Raw genomic sequence first — 27,233 nt, forward strand, 5'->3', positions numbered from 1 at the left:
TTCACTATAAATAGAAAAACATGAGAATTGAAAACAATCCATCAAATATCAAAATGGCTAGGTACATAAATAGCTAGAAACATTCCTTGGTAACAGAAAAGGGAAAGCTTAGATACATCAGAGTGATATGTAATACAATCTCTTCAATGCATTTTTCTTTATTTGTCTGATCTTAAGAGATGAAAAATAAACATATTATCACATCTTTATGAAACTGATAATAACCGAGTTGTAGTAGTAACTACATGCACACCTGAAAATATTAGAGGCCAAACATGAAAACCACACTACTGAATATTTATTTTTATTTTCTTATTTTTACTGCAAGAAAGCTGTCAAATAATAAATTTATCAGAAAAAACAGTTTGAAATCGTCTCAGGGTTTCAGATTTGTCTTTTTAGATACATGGTGCAAAGAATCATTCAAAACAAATCATTTAAGTATGCACTGCACGTTGTTTTCACTTATGTCCTACAAATGATCCCAGCTGCCACTAAAATTTGATTTTATAGCTCTTACTGGAATATAAATAATTGTTGTTTCATATGCATTGTCAAAGAAAACGTCTAGAAGAATGAAGTAAGTGTAGGAATGGGACTGCCCCCTATCTTCCCTTAAATTAGAAATGCGTACATAGTAAAATGAATCCTTCTAGGATAAGTAATGCCCATGTGCATTGGAAATATATGACTCCTTTGTAAATATAGTCTAGGGTACCTTACAGATAAGTATTCTTCCTGTTACCAAAATGCTAAGAATTACAAACAAGGCATTGAGACCATTCCTGGTTAAACTTGTGGCACACAGTCATCAGGAAACATTTTCTCCTTTCAAATCAGCTTGAAACTACTTTTGTTTAGGTGTTGAGTTGAGGAATCAGGATGCAAATCAACATACAACAACGGGGCTTCTGAAATGAACCTATTTCTCAGGGCAGTACCTTAGTCAGAGCTGCAATTCTCTGAGCCAGCTCAGCCTCCACTTCAGGTAAGGTTTCAGCCTTCCTCATCGTCTGCTGCAGCTTCTGTTCTGCCAGCTCTAGACGCTCTTGCAGCTGTCTGTTTTTGTCTTCCAACTGAAGGCCAAAGATAGATAAACAGGTATTAAAAAAAAAAAAAAAAAAAAAAAAGAATCAGAATTAAGATGTTTTTCTTCAGCTTTTTAAGTATCAGAGAAGCAAGCAAAACTCACTACATACACATAGATACTCCACAGGATGGGAGGCCTCATTGGAAAAGTATTAATTCGAGCACGAACAGTCTAGGCTGCCAGTCTTACTAAAGATAAATGAACCCAAGGATCATGAGAAGGTGAAGAAAAGGAGCTGTAAATTGGCACTAATGAAGATGAACAAAAAGCTTCTCTGATCAATGTGTTGTTTATCTAAGCAAAATAATAGTATTGGTGCCAGTAAAATGAGAATTTTCTATGTCGAAATATTGAGTCTATCTCAGAGAAAAGTTTATGTATGAGCTAAAACGGAAAAGAAGTACAATTCCAAAAGCACAGAATTCCCAGCAAAGTTTCTCAACAAATTGCCAAACACAATTTTCTGAACAAATGCCAGTCATATATTAGAAAATGTTAAAACTTACATTTAATACATGATCATAACCTGGTTGCTACGTGCTTAAGGTTGCAGTGATATTTTTCACTATGAACCTGCAATTAAGTCTCATTTTACACAAGTGAAATTGTTTAATCTGTGATAAACATTAAACAGGACTTTTGATAACTGCAGTATTTTCTGTCCTACTGAGATGCACCATACGATCAAGAATTTTTTAATGACCTGATATTTCCTGCTTTCCTGTTCATTCGAGGAAATGAAAGACATGAAAAAGAAGTATGCTTTTAGATGCCTTTTTAATCCTTTAAAGGCATGAAAAACTAGGCTTTCTACCTCATAGTTCTGCAAATCAACTTTAAGTCTGCCTGTATATATTCTAGGCCTAGTTCTATTGATTACTGCTTTGAGTAGGAAAACCTCTGCAGCACTGCATGACTTACACCGACAGCAATAAAATTTCAGATGCTGATACTCTACTTGTCCATTATTGGGTGTTTTTTCTTCCTAACAATTGAAGATACTTCTTAAAATACTCCAATGAAGTTGGCAGAAGCCAGAGAGTTTGAGTTCTGATGCTTTCCTTTCCCTGAAGAGGTATGCAGGTACATATATATACACATATAGAGGGATGTGTGCGTGTGTGTAAGTATTTCTGCATACAGTCATAGAAGCAGAGATTTTCAGGTCACACAGGCTTGTTTCTCATATAGCATTTTATATTGTGCGAAGATATGATAGGTGAAAAATAATAAAGGTCTGATACTGAGGCTGAGGAGCAATTTAATCTTTTACAGTGTGAATAATATACATTTCGTGTTAGCTTTCTGTTCACATTGTATTCTTCAAATCACAAAACATTCTTTTCCCTTCACTTTACACTTCAGCTTCTGGAATCACCGTGGAAACAAAGTAGTCTGGGAGAAAACTGCACAATCATGTTATATACCTTTCTGAAAGATATTGTAAAATTTTATTTACATACTACTAATTTGTGAAATCACTAGAACTTATTGTATGCAAATTTTGGTCTTTCCTGTGGAAGGGAATTTCTTTTGCTGACACTATTTTTTGATATTTTATTTAAAAATAAAATTCAGAAAATCATTACATAGGAAGCAAACATACACCTTTACTTATGCAATATGATCGTGCGCAAATATGCAAGACGCTGTTAAAAAACACAGTTATTTTACAATGTTGAAGGTACATGTTGATTCGGGATTCAGAGTTGTGATGGGTGATATGGAGCTTTTTTTTTTAAAAAAAAAAAAAAACAAAAAACAAAAAACAAAAAAAACCACCTGATCTTTTGATTAAAAATGAACAGATTAACCTAATGGAAACCTCCTACTGTAGATCTTCTCCCTTTTTCGCATTTATCTTCATTGTTATGAAGAAAGCAACTAACACGGATACTGCACCTGACGTAGGATGGCTTCCTTGTTTGCAAGTTCATTTTCCAGCTTATCATTCATGTCATGTATGGAGGTGGATTCTCTCTGAGCACTGAGGTAGCGCTTCTCCAGCGTAGTTATTCTTTCTTCCATATCTTCCTTTTGTGCCATTGCCTAACATGACAAAAACACACTATAAGGAACCATGCAATTAAAATGCCACATAATTTTATACCTGTTTAATTTTCATGCTAAGAGGAGACAGAGGTGTAAAGTATGCTCAGCAGTAACTTTTTTGTTTTAAGGAAAATTTGTTGAATGGTACCTGTTGAGTAGAGCAAACAGTAACAAATCTCATCTTTTGTATATTTTCCTAGTTTCTGTATTTTTCAGTGAAAAAACACATAGCAAATGCTGCTCACATTCACTTGTTTGCTTATTACACAACAGTATGCTTGATCAGAAAATAGAAAAACTCATATAGTCATACAACAGTAGAACTATAGGGCAGCAATATGGGGAAAAATGTAAATCTGCATTTCCACACTTATTCTTGGGTCCTGCTAGTATTTTCTGCTGAAGTACATGTTGAAGACAGCAGGCAACATATCCTGAAGTTTCCAGAAAACAAGTGACCACAATGTTGAATACATAACATAACCATAACACTGGGGTATGTTATCCATATATGTTATGGATAAGGATTTATTTAAAATATTGAGGTGTTTTTATTCGTGTATTACAAGCTGGCCTCACTGAAGCAAATAGCTGTAATTTAGATCAAGTATACATTAGTCTGTCTATTACATTATTTATTTCTCTTCAATTAATTTTAGTGAAAGCAGGAAATTCTATTAGTTTTAAAATTGTGTCTGGCTTGCATGTTACCGTGTAATATTTCACAATGAAAATATTCACTGATGAGCATGTCTTGTTGCTTGTGTTATATTACACTATGAAAGCAGTGTTGAAGAAAGATTATTATTGAAGTAAGATTCAATGAACGTATCAATTGATCCAAATAGCTAGTCCCAAAATGGACCATATCCAAGTGATCCTTTTGCATATTGCTGAGAAAAAGAAAAAAAGTAATTATGTATGTAATTAATTAAAACTTACAGAAAAATATCCTATAATTTATCCAAGTTAACAATACTAATCTATCCTTCTTGTTGCAGGTATTTAACTTTCTGCATTAGGAAGACTATCTTTTGTGGTAGTATGAAATAACTACAGGGACTTCCATTCTACAAGTACCTTTCTCAGCAGATTTGGCACTGATGTTTGCTAATTATTCTGCATGCAAATGTATTAGTGGCTACTTTCCTCAGGAAATGAAAGGCTGAGAGCAAGTAAGCCTGTAGATGGTGTAACGTGGCATTTAAGAGAGAAATAGCAGTATATTATAACAGAGATAATGAAGTTACCACACATGAGTAAATATTATAATTGATTATATAAATAACACCATTTTATAAAAAAGCTCAGATGTTTTAAAAATGTACTTTAGACTAGCTACCTGACCAGCATCTCTATTTAATTGAGTTCATCTTAAAAACCTAAAATAGTTGAAAACTTGCCAGAATTTACTCTAGTAATGCTAAACCACAACGGAGTTGTCCTTGCTCCCATTAGAGTTCCACATATACACACCGACTTTTACAAACATGATTTTATAAAGATATTTCTAACACTATTTCTTAATGTACATTTTGTGTTTCCTATGTATGAGGGCTTTTATCAGTGCTCGACTTTTGCTTCCCATATTTATTGGCCTCCATCAGTTAGTACAGGGTATCACAGGAAGAGCAGTCAAGAAACAGGAGGTGGGTGTGATGAACTCCTTACCTCTCTGATGTCTCTCTGATATTTACTGTTCATTTCTTCTGTTTTAACGAGCTCTTTTCTGGTGGTCTCTGCCTCCTGCTCTACCTCTCCCACCCGGGAAGACAGGGCAGCCAAACGCTCTTTCATTTGTGCCATTTCATAGTTTTGCTTTTCCAGTAGTTCCTGAAGTTCAACAACTTGACTGGCTTCATCGTTTGAGTCTATGGAGCCATTTGATAGGCGCTGTTAACAGAGAAGTGACAATATTTATTAATTATCTTTTAATGTGGAATCTATCTAAATAATTTCTAAAACAAAGACTATTTTAAATGTTACAAAATAAACTAGGCGAAGAAAACCACAATTTTCACTGTAGATAAGGCAGATGTAGTTCTGAAAAAAACCCGCAAAATATTAGTATTCATTCATTTCAAGGAATTCCAGAGTGTAACATCACATAGAAAAGTAAACATTTGCATTAAGAGCAGAAGACTATACAAAAATAGCTTTAGTTTGGCATAATGGCTGTTCAAGTACAAATTGCAACAAAACAACTAAAAATCACCAAATTGCGGGTATACATCTTGGCTAAACTTACACAGCATTTAAACTTAATCAAAGTCTATTTCACTTCCAAAATAGGTCATGCTGCAGAGAGGAAGCAACACTAATAAATCACAAATTCACTCTACCAGAAAGTGCTTAGAGGCTGGACAACACACTGGTTGAATCTACATTAGAAACAAGGTCTGCTGAAGTTATTTGTGTGCTTGCTGAAAGCCCTGACATAAATACAGTTACAAAGAAAAAGAATCAAGAGTCTAGAACTCACAAAGCATTTGGAATATTATCTCAGGAATATGATCTATATTTCAAATAAATGATTTCGGGAAAGAAGTGCATTCACTAGGAGGAGTTCCTGGCATTGCCTCATTATAACAGTCACACTAGCCTTTTCCAGCAAAGGCAAAGCATGTTTTCATCCAAATTTAATTATCTCATGACAAAAACATATGCAAAAAGAACAAGGAAACCCAAAATGATTTGGTTTTGAACTGCAACATGAAAAAATAAAACCAAAATAGGGCAACCTGTCAGTAACTTTCTTGATTAGGTGCAATTTTATCAGTTAAATTTATATTATGCAGTATGGGAAAAAAGTATTTCACTGTAACAGCCATTTTATATAGGTTATGGATCTCAGAAAGCATCATACAGGAATATTGCTTCTAAAGGGTGCTGTGTGTCCTTCAGATGGTACGGTGTATAGCAATGTATATATGAAATATTCCTAGCAAGATCTGAGAGGAAACCAAGCTTGCTTTCATTAATATTTCCATATTACTATTGTCAAAATATATTTATACAGAAATCTTCCAGAAAATTCAAAGAACATTACTTTGTTTAATGTCTTTAGCCACATTCTTTCCTCAACCATCCATAAAATGAACCCAGAACAAGATCACCTGCCCCTCTGTGGATCATTGAATAAAACTATTTTACTCCAAAAATTCATTACATCGAATAATTCCATTCCAAAATTGCTTTCTTTACAGTAGTTAATTATATTATCTTGACGTTCTATGTTAGCCACTGAACCATCATAGATCTACCTTGAGGATACCATGGTAAAATGACAATAGCAATTTGAAAACTCATTTACACTTAGTTTGTTGTTTGGAAAGTGTTCAGTTAGTCTACTTTAATCAAAATCCCATTAATATGCAGCAATCACACATGTAAACAAAACAGTACTCAAACAGAATAAAACATCCTGTCATGCTTTATTCCACTGTGTAAATTTGAGATTTATTATCTATGATTATTATAATTTGTTTTATATTTTTAATATGATACAGCAATTTTAGTGGTTAACACAGATAAAGAAATTTTACTATGCATTGAATTTGCCCTACAATTTTCTACATAGTGGTCTAGGAATTGCTGCAAGGTTATAATAAGCCAAATATCAAATCTGAAAAGCAATAAATGGCATGTGATCACATACCTTATGGCATATAGACCATGGTCATTTTGAAATGGCAAGCTTCGATATCTAGGAGTATGCCCAATGGCAGAGAATTTTAAATTAATATTTATTAATATTTTATTAATATTTTTTCCTAAATATGTTAATAACCAAAACATATATAAACTAACTGTGAAGTTAGTTTATTTACTTAATACCTGGATTTATGGAAAGACAAAAACATATTTAGAATTAATCTCTGACCATTAGATTGCCAGTTATTCATGCATATATTCTGATTTATGCACATAAACTTTCATTATAATTCTTTGATGAACTCTTTGTACAAGTTGCTTTAATTCTAGTCATAGTTCACTTTTGCTTTACATTATTCCTGTATTTATATATAGAGCTGGTTGGCATCTAAAATTTCCAATTTACAAAAAAGTCAACAGAGAGGAGGGTTAGATTGGATATTAGGAAAAATTTCGTCACAGAAGTGGTTGTCAGGCATTGGAACAGGCTGTCCCTGGAGGGGTTTAAAAGACATGTGGATCCGGTTCTGAGGGACATGGTTTAGAGTTGGATTTGGCAGTGACAGGTAAATGGCTGGACTCGATGATCTTAAAGGTCTTTTCCAACCAAAACCATTCTATGTACTATTAAAAGCAAAAACCTCAGCTTAAAAGTTGGTATTTTTAGAACGTTGAAGTGCACTTTAAAAGTTTACCTAAGGATTTTAACTAACATTTTGTCACTTTTATGGCTTGGTACCATTTTATGATTTATCTGCTACATGGGTACATCACATGGAGTAATCACTCCAAAGGACCACAGGCAGGAAGTTATTAAGTATCAATTAAAGAAACAACTGACATAACATTCCTCAGGTTCTCAGGAGAGTTTTTGCCAACAGTTTTAAGGTCATACTGTCCCCTCTCCCAAACGAAAAAATGCTTGAACAAGAATACGAAAATATTCTATGCTGGTAGAAACAAAAGCATTCTGTAGAGGAAGTGGATTCAAGCACATTTTATTCATTAGTGAAAGGAGGAGGAACCTCCCATGTCCCAGAGGAATTCCCTATGGAATAAGCTGGGGGACAAAACTGCAGCATCTATTACTGGTTTTGTGAGGAATGTCCATGTTCCTCTTTATTTTTTTTTTTTCTGTTTTGTTTTGTAATCAGGTTGAATTTTCTGTGCTGAAATATTTCTGATACTCAAAGAGTACTCATCACAATCCGTTTGTAAATAAACTGTTAGTTGAATGCTTATAATAATTAACAGAGATCTCTTCAAAACTCTGATTTTTTTTTTTTTTTTTTTTTTTTTTTACCTGAAGCGCTCTGGCAAATATTCTCAAAAGAGCATGCACAAAAGAAGTTTCAAAGTAGACATTCATATCCCTAGACTAGCCCAAATCCCCAATATTTGCAGAAAATTGTGGCAAATCAGTACAGAGTGGGGGAAAAGAAAGTACTAAAAGTAAGCTGAAACAACTGGCAAGTCTTGAAAGGAGGGCAGAGACATGAAGGAAAACTTTCTAACTGGTTGAAATATTCTAGCAGAGAGAAAGAAAAACATACATGGTCTGCAGATCTGGCTTACAAGTTGGTCATCCAGATAAAGCCTCCAATAAATTTTATGATTACATTAAATGTGGTCATGCAAAAGGTACATATGGACACACTCCTTAATTCCAATATTTTTACATAAAAGTGTCTACTAACAATGGCTATTTTTCCTTGGGGAAAAAAATTTTAAAAAAGAGAGAAAACTGGCAAATAGCTCACATGCTCCAATGCTTCGCTCTTTTTTACTAACTAGTTTATTCAACAAATATAATCCATTTCTATCATATTTACTTATTTAGACCACAATGCTGCAGAAATAGTATCAACATATATTCTTGACTTACTCTTCTTCATTTTCTACAGACAGAACAGGTACCAGAGCTGCAATTGTGCACATCTGCTACACAGGCCGAAAAGCTCCCTGCCCTGTTACACAGGCCGAAAAGCTCCCTGCCCTGTCCCCCTGCTCCTTTCCAAGGGTTTCTCAGCCAGATGAGAAACCTGGTTGGTCTCAGTCTGAAAGACCTAATACAACCTCAGACGTCTTTGCTTGGGCTGGTTCAGAGCAAACAAAGGTAAACAGGCGATTACATCTGCACCCAGCAATGCAGCACTTGCTTTCCTCATTACTGGGAAGAATTGGAGAAATTGCAAAAGCAAGAGGAAGGCCTGCTGTGGAGTTTTTTTTTTGTTGTTTGGTTTTTTTTTTTTTTTGTGTGTGTGTTAGATCACCACACAGAAGATAAATAGCTGAGGAATCACAGCCCACAATAACTGTTTCAGAGATACTTTTACTTTATGAAGAAAGCTTTAGGGAGAGAACCAGAAAGGAGATGAAAGAATCATCAAGTCTCATGACAGTGATGGTATTAACTACAACAGAGAAGGTACTCTGCAGAGGAATCAAAATTCAAAAATATCCTGTAGGACTGAGTGCCATAAAGGGTAATACGGACTAAACAAGAAATGTCTGGGAAAAAAAAAATAAAATTGAATTGTTTATAGTCTGTGGAAATGGAGGAGGGAAATAAATGTTCATGTCCCCTACTGCCGAACAGTATGAAAAGGAAACCAGCATCCCTGGTATCAGATTTTCTTTCTTTCAAGATCCAAAAAGCACAGCAGTAAGACAATCTGCTGCTTGTATAGGAGCGTCAGCAGGGAGAAGGACAGCAAATTGGAGCATCACACATAATAAATCCCTCCTAGATCACTACTTCTCTCCCGTATTCCCTCTACCACAAAATAATAAAAGGAAAACCACCAACAGACTGGCTTACTAGCAAAAACCAATAATGATGGTAAAAGGAACATCAGGAGAAAGCATAAAATAAGACTAACCCAGAATATTGTACCCTCTGTTAATTCATTTCATATTGCCCTTTCAATCCAGAGCCTCAGCAATAACACTGAAGGCAAACTAAGTAAAGGAAGGAAAGTGCACTTAAATTACAAAAATAGAGTAAGGACACCAGACTATAGCAGTTGGCAAATTGTAAGGCTATTGATTGCAAGGTACTTTTCCTTTCTATTTTTTAGAAAGAACCTCACAGTTGGCAACATACGTGGCAAAATATACACAGTAATCTAGTTTTATAAAGATTAATCCCAAGAGTAGTAAAAAAGTACCTCCAAGTAAGATTTTTTATCTCCAGTTGCAAAACATCTGACACAGATTTGTTCAGTCTAAATACTATCAACCAGCAATTAATCATAAATTTTGCACTAGGATTTAACCTAGGAGAGTGGTGAGAGGGAAACAAATAACATCATGGGGTTACCTCCAAACAAACAGTGGAGATAGGATTGATTTATTTGATAGAGCTCCTCATCAGCATAGTCTGTGGTAGTATGAGCACAGGTGATTCTCATGATGCCCAGGTGCACAAACATCACTATGCCTGAGGACCAAATTAAGTTCTGTCTAACCACAAAGTACCTTGGAATAATTGACAGTAATCTTGAAATTCAGAACTGGTATTTTAGAATTCTTAGAGGAAACTAGTATTTTTATGGTGCACTGTTGGCTTTGTGTGTTTGTGTGTGTTGTCTTTGAAACAAAAAAAAACAACAGACAAAACCCTAAACCAAACAACAACCAAAACAAAAACAAACCACACAAAACAACTAAAAGTTGTTGCCTTATGTCTGCTCTTTACTAAGACACTATCTAAATTGCTGCAGAAGTTCTTGGAAACTGGAATATACTGTTACCTGCCTCCAGATATGGCATATCCTCGTATCTGCCATAAGCCTGTGACCTTAACACTCATGGTGACTGGACTTCAAGATATCAGTCTTTCACTCACTGTTATTCTAGGATGGCATCTCAGCCTTATGAAACATCACTGACTCACTTAATTTTGTGAGAATAGTCCCTTCATCTTCTACTAAGGCTGGTGCCAGCTGTTTCTCTGTTAAATATGGATGTATTTGGTCAGTTGCTCGGACTTTTGGTCAGTCAACTGCTGATATGGCAGCTTAGATATGAAAGCTTTCCTGTACTTCATACACAATATGCAGAATTTCAGTGGTATAAGTCACTTTAGAAATATTTTGAAAATTCAACATCACCAGTAGTAGTACCAGTTTTAATACCCAAGTTATGCTTAGACTCTCTTTGAACCAAAATAATTCCTACAAATAATACATGTAGAGAAAATTCAGCGTGAGGAACAGTAGGCAAGAAATGTCATAGCACCTTTAAAAGCTTTTAAATAGCTAGGTTTAGGCAAAAAAAAAAAACCCAACCCTGGTAAATATTGCCTGAAATCCCAGGGAAAAAAGACTACTTTAAACACTGGCAGTGGTGGAGATGTTCCTTCCAACTTAGAAAAGCTGGCCATGAAGGCCAGGTTGTCAGGGGAGAGATTGAAATACTGTATATTTCCCAGGACAAATAAAGAAATAGAAATACTGTATGTTTCCCAGGACAAATAATTTTTCTGAATTCCCTAGTATAGAAATACTAAAAAAGAAATAAAATAATTAGCAAAGGAAGCTAAATTATACTCATCACCTGACTTCATGAAAGTAAAATGTAATGCTTAAAGGAATAACATTTACTGAGGCTGTTTGAGATGTAAGAATAAATGAATAACAATAGTTACCAGAAAATATTCTTTACTACAATATGGAGCTTTTCCACCCCTATTCCATTCAAATGATACATGCACAAAAAAGGTTTAAAAGAAAGTAAATCATATTAACACAGCTGTTTTAAGGTTCTGGATGGTGGCAACTTGTGTCCAGTGGTGACACATCTAGGTAGGAGAACATCCGATAATAGAAATGGCTGCATCTTAATTCCCATAGCAGGTGATCTTTGTCAGGTTTTTAAACAGATTTTCAAAGTCCTTTTAAGCTCTTCTGTTCGTGCTAGTTGGCCTCTTTTCAAGCTTCTGTATTTGCTAGCTTGTAAATATCTCTTGCCTAAATGATATATCTCAGAAGCTTTATTGTCATAGAGAAGAAATTTTACTGTGCCAGTAGAAGTTCCCCCTAGAGAGCCTGTGTGACCTGTTCCCCCTAGAGAACCTGTTTAATGACCTGGCATCTTCCTGCTAATCAAAGCAACTCAGTGCAATCTGCAGATGTTCCAGGCACAAAAAGCTAAACCCAAAAAGCTGCTTTTTTGTTTGTTTGGTTGGTTTGGCTTTTGTTTGTTTTGTTTTGTTTGTTTTTTTTTGTTTTTTTTTTTTTTTGGTTTTGTTTTTTGTTTTTTGTTTTTTTTTTAATTGGGATAATTCCATGCTGAAATCCTTAATACTTTCCTATTGCAGATGTCTTTGGAATTTTGTGAAAACATTGTCTTCTTAGAATTTTTTCTTTTTTTTTTTTTCAGTAATGAATATTCATAGTTAATACTTCTCATTACTTCTATTTTATCATTATTTTATTTTGAAATGTTTAATTCTGAGCTTAGGCTGAAGTACTTTAAGAAATGATAACTTTTTTTCACAAAATAAGACGCAACTGATGGTGGGCACTAAAGTAGAAAGGTAGAGAGCAGCTAGTGCAGAGGATATGAGTGTACCTGTTGATCTGGTGTCAATATAGCCTCCTGTTAACTCCCTATCCATTATGTTTTAATTACTATAAGGAGCAAAAATTAGTTAGAACAAGCCTTCAATTCAGCTTAACAGGATCAACTTAAATTGTTTTTATTATGAAGCACAGAAAGTTTCTGGACATAGTATTTGAGAAACATTTAATATAAAATGAAAATAATATGTTACATTTGCCTTCATTCCTCTTTCATTAATGTTTAAATATGCAACTTTCTTAAAGGACAAATATTCTTATTTCCACCTGTTTCTGCTTACAAGAAATGTGCCCTGTGGCTCAAAACAGAAGACATATCTTGCAAAGAAAGTGCAAAATTAAAGATTTTCAGCTAACCAATGTGGTTGTATTTAAAAGCATGAGTGGGATGTTCACTGTTTTAACAAAACTGCACAGATGTGCCCAAGAGTTAGATTTTGCAAGGAAGGGGAAAGTAGCTGAACAGTATTTACTGTATGCTTCTCAGCCAGAAAGATTACGCAAAGAAAAATACGTACTTAACATAAACCGGAAAAGATGCAAAATTAATGCTTGCTGTGCAAGTGCGCCCTAGTAAATTAGACTGCCTATAAAATAAATCGGTAATGATGACTGTTATTTTTATAAGTATGACGTATGATACTGCTCATCACATGCCATTAGAAAAAAGCACACAATTAAAGATCCAAGCAGCTGCTCTACTCATATCGACTGTCTGCCAAATGTTATGTTATGCTTTCAGTTTAATTCAATAAGTGTGAAGAAAAAAAGGGAGATATGCAACTTGGTTTTGATCAGTCTGGAAAACTAAGCCTTAGAAGAAAGCCTTGTTTATAAATCAGTTATTTTGTACCTTTTTTTTCTCTTTCAGCCTTAAAGCAAAAAAATTCCAAGAAAAGCTTCTTATAAGATGTTGGTTGAACTCAATACCCCACCAAAAAGCAAGGACCTGCCTATTTGCATTTCCTTTCCATTTAAACAAGCTCATTTTTTATGCTAGTTTCAGTAGGCAGGCAGTATTCTGAAGGGAATTCCCCTGAAATGTTCAAATTACAAATATCTTACAGCTGATTATTTGTCATATTGATCACGTGATCCAATGAAAACTAACATTTTATACCTTTTCATGAACCTTTTGCCCTGGCTCCATTCCTTCAATATGTTCTGATTCAGCAGCCCCTTCACCAGCTGCCATTTTCCTTTGAATGTGTGCATTTTGTTCACGCAAAGCTACAATCTGCAAAAGAAAATAAATAAGTGGTCAATATACATAATAAAAGGACAAAGTACTGAGCATACAATTTGTCAAATCTATTAACATTGTGATCCAAAAATTGGCCACTTATAGCGTTTGCAAAATTATGTCTATACGTGCAGAGAGGTTTAAAAAAACCCCAAACATATTAATATTGACTAAAGGGCATTAAAGATACATAGAAACCTATAAATGACAGGATAGTCAACACTGTCTTGTTTCATCTTCTATCATTACTTTGTGCTAGGGAACTGTGTTGTGGGTTTTTTTGTTTTGTTTTGTTTTTTGATGTTTTGTTTTTTGATGTTGTTTTGTTTTTTGATGTTGTTTTGTTTTGCTTGGTTTGGTTTTTTTGTGTGTTTGTTTGTTTGGTTTGTTTTGCTTTTATAGCTTGTAAGATGAAAGACCTGTCATGCATGGAAGAACAAGTCTCATTCTTTCATACAGAACACAACGGCAGTAACTGGTGTTACAGGAAATCAGTGTCACAAGGCTAAAAATTAAAACCAAGTGATGTAAAATAAAGTGCTAGCTTTCTGTCAACTTTCCATCTGTTAGTAGCTGCAACATACGTTTTAAGTGTTTCTTGTCAAGAAAAACATGTCCATAAAAGTTCATTGTTCATTGTTTTGTTGTATTAAAAATATTATTTTATTTCTTGGTAGTGCTATTAAAATCCCATCCAGCTGCTGGAAAATAAGTTTCTTTCTCTGTGACTTTGTAGCATACTCTCAGACAATGCACAGCACGGAAAGATTCAGGTCCTATGATGTGTTGGAAAATCTGGCTAATATAAAACTTACTTACTTTGATAATTGCACAGTTCAGTCTCTCTGTACCCTCTGTTTCATAAGCCCTCATAATAAATGATTTACCCATGGATCACACTAGTACATATTAAAACCAGTAGAATACTGGTAGAATGTATAGCTGCCATTTTAGGAAAGCTGGTGTAAATTTAAAGGCTTCTATCACTGTATTATTTCAAAACCACCCTAAAACACTGTCCTGTCCTAGAATAAAAAAGCATGGAGTAGGAGGGAAGAATTAAGGCAGGATTACCTGGTCTGTAGTTTAATTTTAATTTAGATTAGAAAAATATTTACTTTGATCTTAATAATTTAGTTTGAAAATAATTGTTCTTCAAATGTGTTTTTTAACTTATATTCAAATTCTGATTTTGAAGATCATCTGAATCAGCTCTGACCAGTATATGAGATCTCAGGGACACACCCCTTTAAGCAACTCTTCCTTAATATAAATGTTGAAAGCTGTTGTGATATGAGTCAGGATGATTCACTGCTCACTAAGTTTCAAGTTACAGCCGTTGTCGAACTCGTGTGACTCCCACTGATTTCAGTGCCAAGGCTGAGATTTGAGGGCAATATTTCACCCAGAGCAATTATAGGAAAATATAAGAGTGGGAATTAAAACTGAGACAATCTGTATCTTCTGACATTAAACAAATACACCAAGTTTTAAAATGTTTTGCCTAAATAAGAGAATTAGGTCTGAGAAAAAAAGTTGTTATAATTTAATTACCATAGATTCCCTTCATAAATGGTTATCATAACTTAATAACTTTTTCTTTTTTTTTTCTGAATAGCTTCAGTTATTTCTTTCTCTTTATGGTTCAAATGGTTCTCAAACCTAAACGAAAGAAATTATGGTCCCCAACAAACAAATCACCCATCAGTTAGTGCTATAAGTGACTTTTGGGTAGATTAAGAGAGATACTTCAATGTATATATTATTAAATTGTGATTTATGGAGAGTAATTATACATCATGTGAAACAAATGTAAACTCACAGCATATGTTAACTGACAGCCAACAACAGACCTGGATTTAAATACGCTAATCTGTCATTGATCCATTAAAATGCAGCGTTCATTATGCCTATATTTTGAAATATCACCTATGTCTAATATAAAAGCCTTAATCGTCCTTTAGCTCAATAAGAATATTGCATAAATGCTACTGCAAAATTTTATAATTTCATCAAATATTCCATAACAGTTTATTTTTTCTTAGCCTCTGGTTGGTCCTTAGGTATCCTTGAATCATCACTTTCTAAATAAATAAATAAATATTAAAAAAAAAATCCCTTCAACATGAAAGGCAAGTAAAGGAATATAATACTGTGCATCATTATGTTGGGGTTTTTCCTTGATTTTTGAATGTTTGGGAACAATTTATTTGTCAAAAATCCATCACCGTTAAAGCTTATTGTTTCAATGGTTTTATTATTGTAATGACTGCAGAGTAACTATAGACCGGAACAACAGTTTGAAGTCTGGCATGTCTTAAAAGTTTCAGCTCTAGGGTAGTCATTACAGATCTGAGTTGTGAAGAACCACACAGGTAACTTGCTTTCATACTCGTTCTACCTTCTTAATTTAATCAATAAATTAAGGCAAAATTAATGTTCCCAAGGGAGCATGGCAACTCTCCTGTGTCTTACAAATAAACATGAATTTTTACTTTGCAGTTAGTTGAAGTAAAAGGTTTTTAATTGCCATCACAGTAGTGTTTATTACTTAGTTACTGCTTATTTAACTTCCTAGGTAGCTTCTGAATCTTAAAATTCTAATGAACATTACTACAGTTAACAGTGATCATAGCACAGAATTAGGTAAGAAACCAATTGTTCAATATAGATAAAACTCGGTAATATTATTTTTGAGAAATGTGTGTTTATTATATTGATGCTTTTATGTTTATGATATCCAGTTCAATGTATCTACTACAAAACATGTTTACAGATAGCTTTCCAAGTACCTAAATACTATTTAATCCTCTAAGGTAATAACTCCTGATGTAATTCTTGATGGTTTTCATGCTAAGTTTGTTTATGAAAAAGTAAAGGGTAAAATTCTTTGTGATGGTGTCATATCTGCTAAAACCAAACCAAACCAAACCAAAATTTAAAAAAGACACTTTATTAGAAAATAAATCTAGACAAATACCACTGTGTTTACCATTGTTGTACCCAAAATTGTGTAACCAACCTAAACATTCATGTCCAAATAATACCTGCTAAGATATGATCAAACATTCACATATTTTTTTCCTTATCAGCTTCTGATTGTGGACCTCACATCATTATTTTCCTTTTCTAAACTGCTATCACAGACATTGTTTTCCTGTTCAGCACACTTGTCAAGATTTGACCTGGACCACAGCAATATATTTCAACGTGACTGTAATCTGAAGTGAGTGTAGAACTGGGGTCTCCGTGGTTAAGTCTAAGGACAGCTTCCTGTCACAAGCCTAAATTGGGCTCCCTGCCAACTTTGCCAAACTCAGTCAACTGAACTGAAAAGTTGTTTCTTAATTAAGAAAAAGGAGACAACAGTTGTGAATTTAAGAAGATTTAAATGTAGCTGGACCTTTCTAACTTTTGTGGTTTAAGGCCATGAAAATATCCTATAACCGAAATAAATGCTCCTTTAGCTTGTTCTCTTCTCACAAGCATGTTGATCTTCAACATTCTTCTTACTTTGTAGTCAGTTTTTGTGACTGACAAGGGACAATTTTATTACACTGAAGCTTTTAAGAACTTCCATCTATTTAGATTCAGTCTTCTGGATTTCAAAGTTATACAGAAACCAGTGGCAAGATTTCTAAAGTCCCACGTTGTCATAATAATTCTGAACATGACCTTACACAAATTATACTCTTTTGTCTCAACTCCAAAATCTCTTCAACTTTCCTAAAGTCCAGCTTTCTCAATTACAGTTTTGGTAAACATCCCTACTATATTACCAATATAAATTACTTCCAAGATCTTAGTAGTATTTATGTCCATTATTTACAGACATCACTGAATTAAGTTAGGATTCAAGAATTCAGATTCAAAATTACAACTGTTTTTCATTTCCATAAATGACCAAATCTGCATCTCACGCCTGTAAAGCTGAAATTAGTAGTCTGAATTAATGTGATAAGGGAATATTAATGTCAGTTATTAAAATATACAATAGAACACGATATCAATACCTAAAACAGAACTGATCTGAAGAAGTACCTGACGTTATGAAATCACACCCATCACTCATACTGAAAAAAGACAACATAATGAATAAAAAAATAAAGATTACACAAGACTGTGAATCAGTAAGCAACAGCATTATTTCCATCTATTTAGCAAGAAAACCAATCTGATTACTAGTAGTTGTAAACACCCTGTGTTTTGGTGTTTTGGACTTTTTTGTGAGCAGGTACTGAAAGAAAGATGACTGCTACTTTGCAACCAGACACATAAGTACAAACCTGAATTAGTTTCTTATTTTCTTGGTCAAATTACTTTAAGTAAGAAAGCAGCACATAACCTACAAAACACTGATAAACCTTGCAGATATGACTTAGATATAAGACAAAAATATGTAAGAAAGTATTTCCTTGTTCAAATCATATTAAATTGAAATCCCTTCAGGTTGGTGGAAAGGAGCTAAAAGTATTCATTTTTCTGTTTATGAATTATCCTGATATTTGACCCATATACTGATGAGAACTTCAGGAAGTAGGAATGTTAACTTTAGACAAAAAGAATTATTTTGTAGTTGAAAGCTCTGTGGGCCTCAGGGTTTGGAAGCCTGAGGTGATCGCTGGTGATAGTATTTGGTACGATTTGGGGTGAATGGAGTTATCTGATAAGATTTGGGGTGAATCAGAGAATATTGACTAGTTAGGGACGAGACAAAATAACATCCTCACCACTAGGCTTTCTCTATAAGTGTTCTGTCGTCCTCAGGGAGAAGTTGTTGTTACTATCAATGTATATCATATACTGTAAATGACAAGCATGGTATTCTGGGTACTTTTCCTAAACATAAAAATTTCCTTTGCTTTAAATCTTGGTTCCTGAGGCCATGTTCCCAGTGCTGCTGTTCTGTAAAAAGTGAGTTCTCCATCTCTGACCCCAGCACGGTCTACTTAGAGCATAGTCTCCTTAGAGCAAAAATGGTAGGTTTCGGTCTTTGGCATCCTGTAGCACCCAGTGACATAAATCAGAATTACAAGAACTGAGCTGAAAATCTTGGACTTATCTGGCTGGCACAGAGCAGGATAACTGAAAAGCCAGAAAGTTGAATACTTAGGTTAAAGTGGTTATCTCATTCCTTCTAGAAACATTGGAGAGAGAAACATTGCCAGTGGGTCTTCTGTGTCTGAAACAGGTGAGATGAATGACATGTATATCTCTTCTCCTGACTGAAGGGAAAACAGACTACTATCTTAAACTAAAAACTCTCACTACAACAGCTGAAGTTAAGCAAAATAGATACCATTAAAGGACGAAAGAAATTCCAGAAATAACTCACGTTATGAAGTGAAAAAGTATGCTTGCAATATGGTACTATACACTAAACTGGTCCTGCACACTTTTTAGACATGGCAGGGAAAACTGTTTCAGCTATCTTATAGGTGCACGTTTCTCTTCTCACAGTGTGTATACAATACAGAGTACTGCACACAGTATGGTATAAAAAAAAATCAGTTATATGTTTTCAAAAGTATATTGGCTCTGTGTAGGATAAATAAAATCCTATTCTAATTCTTAAACTAGTTGTATAATCAATTTTTCTACTGATTTTTTCCTTAATGCTTTTGCTATTTAAATTGTATTTAAAACTATCTGCCAGTAAAGGATTTGAATGTAATTACTGCAATCATCTTGACTGAATTTTGCATTCTACTGGATAAATTAATACCATATGTAGAGATATAGATGCTGGAGTCCTCAACACAGGAAGACATGGACCTGTTGGAGAAGGTCCAGAGGAGGCCACAAAAATGATCAGAGGGCTGGAACAGCTCTGCTGTGAGGACAGGCAGAGAGATTTGGGGTTGTTCACCCTGAAGAAGAGAAGGCTCTGGGGAGACCATATTGTTGCCTTTCAGTACTTAAAAGGAGCCTATGAGAAAGATGGGGACAGACTTAGTAGAGCCTGTTGCAATAGGACAAGGGGTAATGGTTTTAAACTAAAGGCGAGCAGATTCAGACTAGATACAAGGATTAAATTTTTTACAGTGAGGATGGAACATGTTGCCTGGAGAGGTGGTAGATGCCTCATTCCTGGAGACATTCAAGGCCAGGCTGGACGGGGCTCTGAGCAACCTGATCTAGTTGAAGATGTCCCTGCTCATGGTAGGGTGATCGGACTAGATGAGCTTTGAAGTTCCCTCCCAACCCAAACTATTCTATGGTTCTATGATATAAAGATATTTAATTTAATTAATAAACATTAAAGGCTAAATGTTTACAGAGGTTTCTTTTTGTAGGACTCTTCCTAATAATTAAAACAGTAGGATGTTTTTTACTTAATTATTTCTTTTTTTTTTTTCACTTTGAATTTATTTATAATTGATTTAAATATTTTTAGAATGAGTAAAATATAATGTTTTTTTGTTAACAGATGCTCTAAACACATGTATACAATGTTAGGACATCCCCTAAAACCAGTAAGAATCTGGGTCACCTCAAGAATGGAAAACAGTAAAGGAAGTAAATGATTTTAAGTTTTTGAAAAGCTATTATAACAAACTTCCCCTACCATAAACCATTGAACTTGTTTCCTTGATATTTCAACACTGAAACAAATCTGTTCTAGGCAATTAAACTCATTGATAACTGTTTTTCACTGAGCTACAGCTGACAGATCTAGAAGGCTTTTTATTTAACCTCTTCTTATCAAAAAGGTGTTTCTTTTTACATTGATAATATGCTAAATCAAACTTCTTGTGACTATGTTCTGTCATTTGGCTCTTATTTATGTAAGTCTTTCAGAGAAGAGTGAAATTCCCTATTTGGATGTACTCCTACATTATTCTGTCATAAGTCTATATTAAAACAGTGCTAAATATCAGATCTCAATCTACTGAGAACATAACTCAGACTCCTGGTCCACCTTCTGACTTTGCTTTAATTTTGACAGGGATAGCTTGTGTTAAGCGTTAATCAATGCCTATAATTTTATACAGTAAAAATTAAGTGTAGCACAGAGAATAAAAATGCTTAGACACTGAGGTGATTTCCTTCTGCTTCAATGGAAATTTAAACCCTGATTCATAAATGTAAACATTGTATTTTCCAGTTATATTTCTAATTCGTATTGCTCTCAACACTGCCTTTCAGAGCACTGGTTAGAAAGTTCAGAGACATTTAAATAAAGTGACTGAAATAATTTCAATTATACAATAAATTTATCATTATTAATATTCTGTTTTAGTTATAGGGTATGAAATGCACCAACTTTTTCTTGGCATCATATATGTAACTTTTGAAATAAATTATAATGGTAATCAACATTTTGATTATCAGAATCAAATATAAACAATACACCACATTTCTTTCATTCTTTGATAGAGAAAAAAACACAGCATAGGATGTACACCTGCAAAACTTATTCATGAAAAAAAAAAAATTGATCCTTTTTTGAATAAAAAATAGATATTATAAAAAGAGAATTTATTGTGAGAGGAATGGCGTTTTAACCAAAGACAATTATGTGATATTTTATGTGATTCTGAGGGCAAGTTTAGGAAGGATGCAGCTCATTTGGTGCGGGTCACCTAGATGCCTGCTGTAAATTGTAAGAACAGGACTTACATATAAAACTCAGATATGTCAAAATATTAATTTTAATTGTATTCCTCCATGAGTAGAAGGAATCTCTTAATAATCATATTCATTGAGACTTTCAATATTTAATTTGAATCCCACTGGATAGTTTCAGCTTTTACTGCAATTTTAATGACTCTGTCAGTTGAGGTGTGACAGATTTAGCTGTAATACCTAAAGACATCTGTGCCTCTATCCTCTCAGTCTGAGTTTATCAGCAGAATATAACAAAAAGCATGAGTAAGTGCTCAGGAGTTGCTGGTCACGAGTTTCCACTTCAACACAGTTTCATATAGGATGCAAAACTAGGAACTGTGGTACCCAAGGTGCAGAAATGCATTCTCTGTTATAGGGGCAGGGGATATTATACAAGTGCGGAGAAAAATCTACTGGGGATTTGAAATTTCTCAGCAGATTCATCCAGTCCACAACAGTAATGCAATTTACAAACCAAAGACAAAACAAATTGTCCCCCACTTTCCAGCTTATACTCCCTCTTGCCCCACTGCTTTGTACTTGCAGCCCCATGACTGCCAAATTATAGCAAATCCAGCATAGCATAGTATACACTTACCTGCATATGTTTTCATCACATTCATATGACTGAATATGTCACTGATAAGTTTGTGTGACACCACTCAGAAAAAGACTAACAAGAACTCTGTACAGGTGTTATAATGTTACAGTTTAGAAGTAGTCAAACTGGTATGAAGATATTTGAATGGAAATCTCTTTTTACAGTATAGTGTTTTTTTGAATAAACAATTGATTTTTTCCTGAAAATAGATACATTATTAATAGTTTTAATTTGTTCCGGCAAGATTAGCCATTTCTAGGCTTTAAACATATTGCACTTGAACAGTCCTATTTTCAAACATGCCTAAAATATACGTCCTGAAGAACTGGGGGAAACCCCTACATTCACACATGCGAGCATTGCACATTTTCCTGCATATTTGTTTATTTTGTGCTCTGGAATGAGATAAGAAACCAGGTAGGAAAGGTAAAATCATAACACAACACCTTTTGGCACAATAAATCATATTTTGCACCAAAGAAACTGCTTTTAATTTACCTCATGCTATCAGTGTTTGCAGGATCTCAGAGGAAACCTTGAATGTCCCAAGCTACAGGGTCTTCCAGTAAAAAACATGGAAGTGGATGCAACCACCGGCCCACAGGACAGTGGCTGGATCACAAACTCTCACTGCAGGAAGCAAAGGTACCAACCAAGTGCCAGCTGCCCTGAAAAGGAACGCTTGGAGAACTGCAAAGGATCTCAGGATTCACAGCTTGACTGCACTGCAACACAACCTATTTGAATATCAATACATAAAGCAGTGCACTGCCTTAGGTGTTTTTGGCAGGTATCATCCTGACACCTGCCATTTAAACTCTCCAGAGTCTTCCTTTTCCCCAATACAAATTTATATACTAATGAACATCACTGAACTAACTCTATTTAGTCATCCGCTAATGACTTTCTCAGCCTTATGACTTTCTCAGATCAATAAATTTTTAATTATTTCCAGCAATTAATGGCACTGGTTCACAAATTCTGATTGCCTTCATTTTTTACATTGACCAGAGGAAGAGCCCAAGTAGGGAGCTTGCCTCATCTTTGAATAACAGTGATGAAGCATGTACTAGTGAGATGGTCCAGTAATAAGACCACCAAAGTGTTCCTGAAAACCCAGGGGAAGAGGTGGTGTGTGTGGCTCCACTACCTTCTCAACATTCTTCACTAGACAACAGCAGATGAAAGTCTAAGAATCACAAACTTGTCAAATAATGTAAATTCCTTCTCATCTACTGAAATGTCCGACTTTGGCAGATGGGCTAAAGAAATGTTTAAGGCAAGAAACAGACCTTTTTATTTATTTATTTATTTTTTAATATCAACAGACAAGCACATACAGAATTTTGGAGCTATCCATGTATAAAATGAAGTTAATAACTACACTTGGAAAAGTGAGGGGTTGGTTTGTTGTGGTGGGAGGGACAACTTTCTCCCCACAGTGGTAGATAAAGTATCTGTACATTTCAGTATCATGATCAAATTAACTGCATGGGATTGATGACTGGCTGTATACAGAGCATAGATGCTCTTCAGGCTATTATAAATTCACACTCTGATTTCATAAACCAAAATTCTCATAAATCCATACAGAGGCTTTTAAAACATCAGATAAAAATTAATCTCCCTGAAGATAGCTCTAGTGCTAAAATGCTTTAGTTTTTCCATCCAGCAATGCAAGTTCTGAGCTTTGCAACCAGTTATATTGAAAAGTGCAAATATGGACTCAGAGCTTTATTTTCACAACAGGTGGGAGTTAAAATAGCTATGGACCACACAGCTTTGTAATCAACATTAGCCACGATTTGACAGAACAAAATAAAAGAAAAAAAGCCTTTTCAGGTGGCAAAAATATCTTTGGAAGGCAGGCAATGAAACCTTCAGCACTAACAAGGCACTTTGGGCTCACTTTGGGGAAAGAAAAAAACATAAAAATTTTGTTTTGTTTTGTTCTGTTTTTTTTCTTTAACTTAGCACTTTGTCTTCTCTCCCATTCAACTACTTAAAACAAAAATAATCAGACAAATTTACAGAGCTTTTGTAGCACTCTGAAAATTAACTTGTGAACTAAGAGTTCATGTCTGACTGACAACCTCAGTTAGGTTTACTTTATATGTGTCTTGACTCCAGTGTATTTTATTGCTATTTAAGTGGTGAGCTTTTCAGAAACTTTACACAATTGAGCCCTTTAAAACATGTCTTGATGTGTCAAGAAAAATACTACATTATTCTAAGGAAAAAACTGTAGGAGTTATGAGTAATACATATTTTCAACATTTTAACATCAGAAATTCTTATCTTCCTTCATTTTTGATATTGTTGATCTTTCAGATATGTTGCTCTTTAACTTTCATTGCTATGGAGCAAATACTTATTTAGGTGAAATCATCCTCACGAGGGAATCTTTTTAACTCTTGGAGATTAGATGGTAGTAAGTCTAATGAAAACAAACCTTATACATTTGGTACAGAGCTTAAATAAGCAGAAATTGAAATAGAACCTCTACACTCTTACTCCTGAATGGCCAAGAAGTGTTGCCTTATCATTGCCAGAAATCCAGCATTTGACAGAGAGCTTTGCAAGGCAATGTGCATTCAGATTTACAAGAACACTTTTTAAGCTGATCAGAGGAGCATTGTAAAAGATAGTTGACTTAAAAAGTCAGAGGGTCTTCACCTTGTAGCAAAAGGGGGAGGTAGTACACTGAGCCCTCGGTTACAGTTCTTTAATGGTTTAAGTAAGTGTTTACCTTCTATGCTTCAAGTTCTATCAAAGAAAGATAAAACATCTTGTTTTTGCAATTTCTGGTATGTCTTGGTCGCTGTATTCTTACAATCTTGATGCAGGCGCTGTTCTCTGTGACCCTGCTTGTATGGTGGCTAGCACTTTCAGACTCTGTTTTCATGTCACTGAAGTGTAAATAATGAATGACAAGGTGCCAAGCTGACTAGAGATGCTCTGAATCTGTGGCAGATCCATAATTTTAACCGAAAAACATGAAAGTACTAACTACATGTGTGATCTTTTGCTGTTGACAGGTCCTGGCTCTCGGAGTTTTATTGACATGCCTACGAAGGTTACTTCTGTTGGTGACAAGGGTACTGTGTGTGGTCCAGGGGTAGCCCACAGCTGTGGCACTCAGCCGGCTGCAGCAGGGGACCGCTCATGGGACCTCCTGCCACCCCTTTACACCATCTCTGAGCGCTGACTCCTTCTGAACACTAAGTGTCTGGATCAGCAGTCATTTTTGTGCTTTAAATGTAATAATACACTGGTAATAAGGTAATAAGGTCTATTAGTCTCTGTTTCATTATGACTCTTGAAGCAAATTAAGTGTTACTGTGTAAGTAACTGTCTTGTGCTCTTGCACGTAGTCTACAGCATGCACCATTTATTTCCATGGTGTACTGGCAACACCTTGTAAATAGGAGTCATTTAAAGCAATTGTGCAGTTGCTGTTATGAAAAAGAGTATCTGTCAAGATTTTTTACAGAATATAATCAGGTACATTTCAGTACATTTTCTTCAGAAACCGTTATCTAAGTAAACAAAAATGTGCTACTTTTAATTTGTCAGAAACATGAAAGAACAGCCTTTTACTGAGACGCACAATGGTTTCATTACAGTGTGTATTTGACTAACTAATCTTGCTTTTTTTCCCTAACCAAACTCAAAAAATAGTAGCAAACTTATCATTCTTTCATTATTCCTCTCACAAGGGCACTAGTAAGGTATCCAAACCAAGGCACAAAAGCCCTGGAGTTTGTTGGTAGCACAGGCACTGACTTCCAGATGGTCAGAGCTGAAGATGAATTTGGCAGAAATATCATGATCTTCATTATTTTCAACAATACATGAGTTATTGATATATATCTATATGGTGTGTGCATAGATATTATATATACGATAATGTATACATGGTGTTTTATATAGATATATATACAAACACTGCATATATATAATTATATATGCATACATATGTTTGTACATACAAACATATTTTTAGTATCCAGGACATTGATCATAAATAAAGTAATCTGCCTCTAGGGCTTTATGTAGGTGCTCTTAGTACTTACGCATTTAATTGAAAACTACCTATGCTTAAGGTATAAAATTCAGTTTGAAAATCCTACTCAGGTTAAAACTAAGTATTTGGCTATTTGTACTGCAGATCTGTTTTCTTCTGCTGATTACAATAATATATTTCTCACAAAGTAAAAACAGTCTTGCCCAAATGAAATTTTGTATTCTTTGTCTGCATATTGTCACGTAGAGACTATGAGATTGTTTAGATTTATTTTGATTGGACACATCTGTTACAAAAACCCCACTATTCTCCATGTGTAGGCAGTTTTATTAGATTTTCCTATACAGTGTATCTGTATTAAAATCACCATCTGTGCTACTGGTTGTACAAAACATGAAAATACAACAGATGATAGGATATGAGTAAAAATCCAGAAAGGAAATGAACCTCACCCCAGAATTGTAATTAAAGAATATCAAAGCCCTGATCTGCATTCACAAACTGAAGAAATCTCAGCTTAAATCTTACTCCAAGTCTGTTGAAAGCAAAGCACAGTAGAGTGAATTAAAGTCTATATTTCAAATATTAAACCAACTGTATTCATTTAATTTAGTCAAGATCTTCATAATTTTCAATGACATTCTTACTGGAAGTAATTTTTTTTCCACAGCTTTTTCCATCAAAAATCCAATATGTGTTCCTCACTGATACAATTCTTATATATATTGTTAATGATAAAGAACATTCTTCTGAAGTGCAACTTCTAAAATAATGTTTTTATTCTATGATTACTGCAGAATATAAACTAAAATTATAGCCATTTTCTAATGCAAAGGAATGAATATGTGTTTTCCTCTTTTTCTTATTTTTTTGTAACCATGGATTCTACACAACTAAAGGTGTCCAAACTACACTCTCCAGGTGCAGTGTCGAACAGGCTGGGTCATTTCTTATGGACTGAACCAAGTAAAACAAGTCCTCTATAACTTCTATTGGAATAATTCCACCTGTAAATTAATAGTCTCTATCAATATTAATTAAGATAATTTAAAATTTCCTAATGCTGACATTCTCCAGTCAAGACCCCAAAGAAATATGAGTACCTAATTTTGCCTCATCAAACACAAGAACATTTTTTACAGTTTTGGATCCCAAGTAAAATTATTTATATACTTATTTCTCTTTCAGACAGATAATGGCAACTTGTCTGCAGTAAAATTAAAAAAAAAAAAGTGATTTTAAAAATGTCCTGATATGTGTACTTAAGTAAGTTGCCATGCCACACATCTAATTCAAATGTGTAAAGACAGAAATTACTGCTGTGGAACATGGATTATGAAAAACTGCCACCAAAGAAACCCAAAACATTT

The 27,233-nt window shown here is 34.5% G+C and overlaps 1 protein-coding gene across 9 annotated transcripts in view; it reads right to left on the minus strand.

Annotated features, from left to right (window-relative positions):
• Positions 1-27,233, minus strand: part of PPFIA2 (PTPRF interacting protein alpha 2) — a 324,118-nt gene that overhangs the window by 70,167 nt on the left and 226,718 nt on the right. For all 9 annotated transcript variants that reach the window (XR_011735916.1, XR_011735913.1, XM_071799596.1 and 6 more), the window contains 4 exons: positions 13,502-13,618; positions 4,814-5,035; positions 2,993-3,139; positions 942-1,076 (listed from right to left, as the gene is read on the minus strand). Coding sequence is in view for 7 of the 9 variants with exons in the window: in XM_071799596.1 (XP_071655697.1) it covers positions 942-1,076; positions 2,993-3,139; positions 4,814-5,035; positions 13,502-13,618 (621 nt within the window). In the remaining 2 variants the exon portion in view is untranslated. The remainder of the gene's footprint in view (positions 1-941; positions 1,077-2,992; positions 3,140-4,813; positions 5,036-13,501; positions 13,619-27,233) is intronic.

This window comes from Patagioenas fasciata, chromosome 1 (genome assembly GCF_037038585.1).
Source record: "Patagioenas fasciata isolate bPatFas1 chromosome 1, bPatFas1.hap1, whole genome shotgun sequence".
Classification (NCBI taxonomy): Eukaryota; Metazoa; Chordata; class Aves; order Columbiformes; family Columbidae; genus Patagioenas; species Patagioenas fasciata.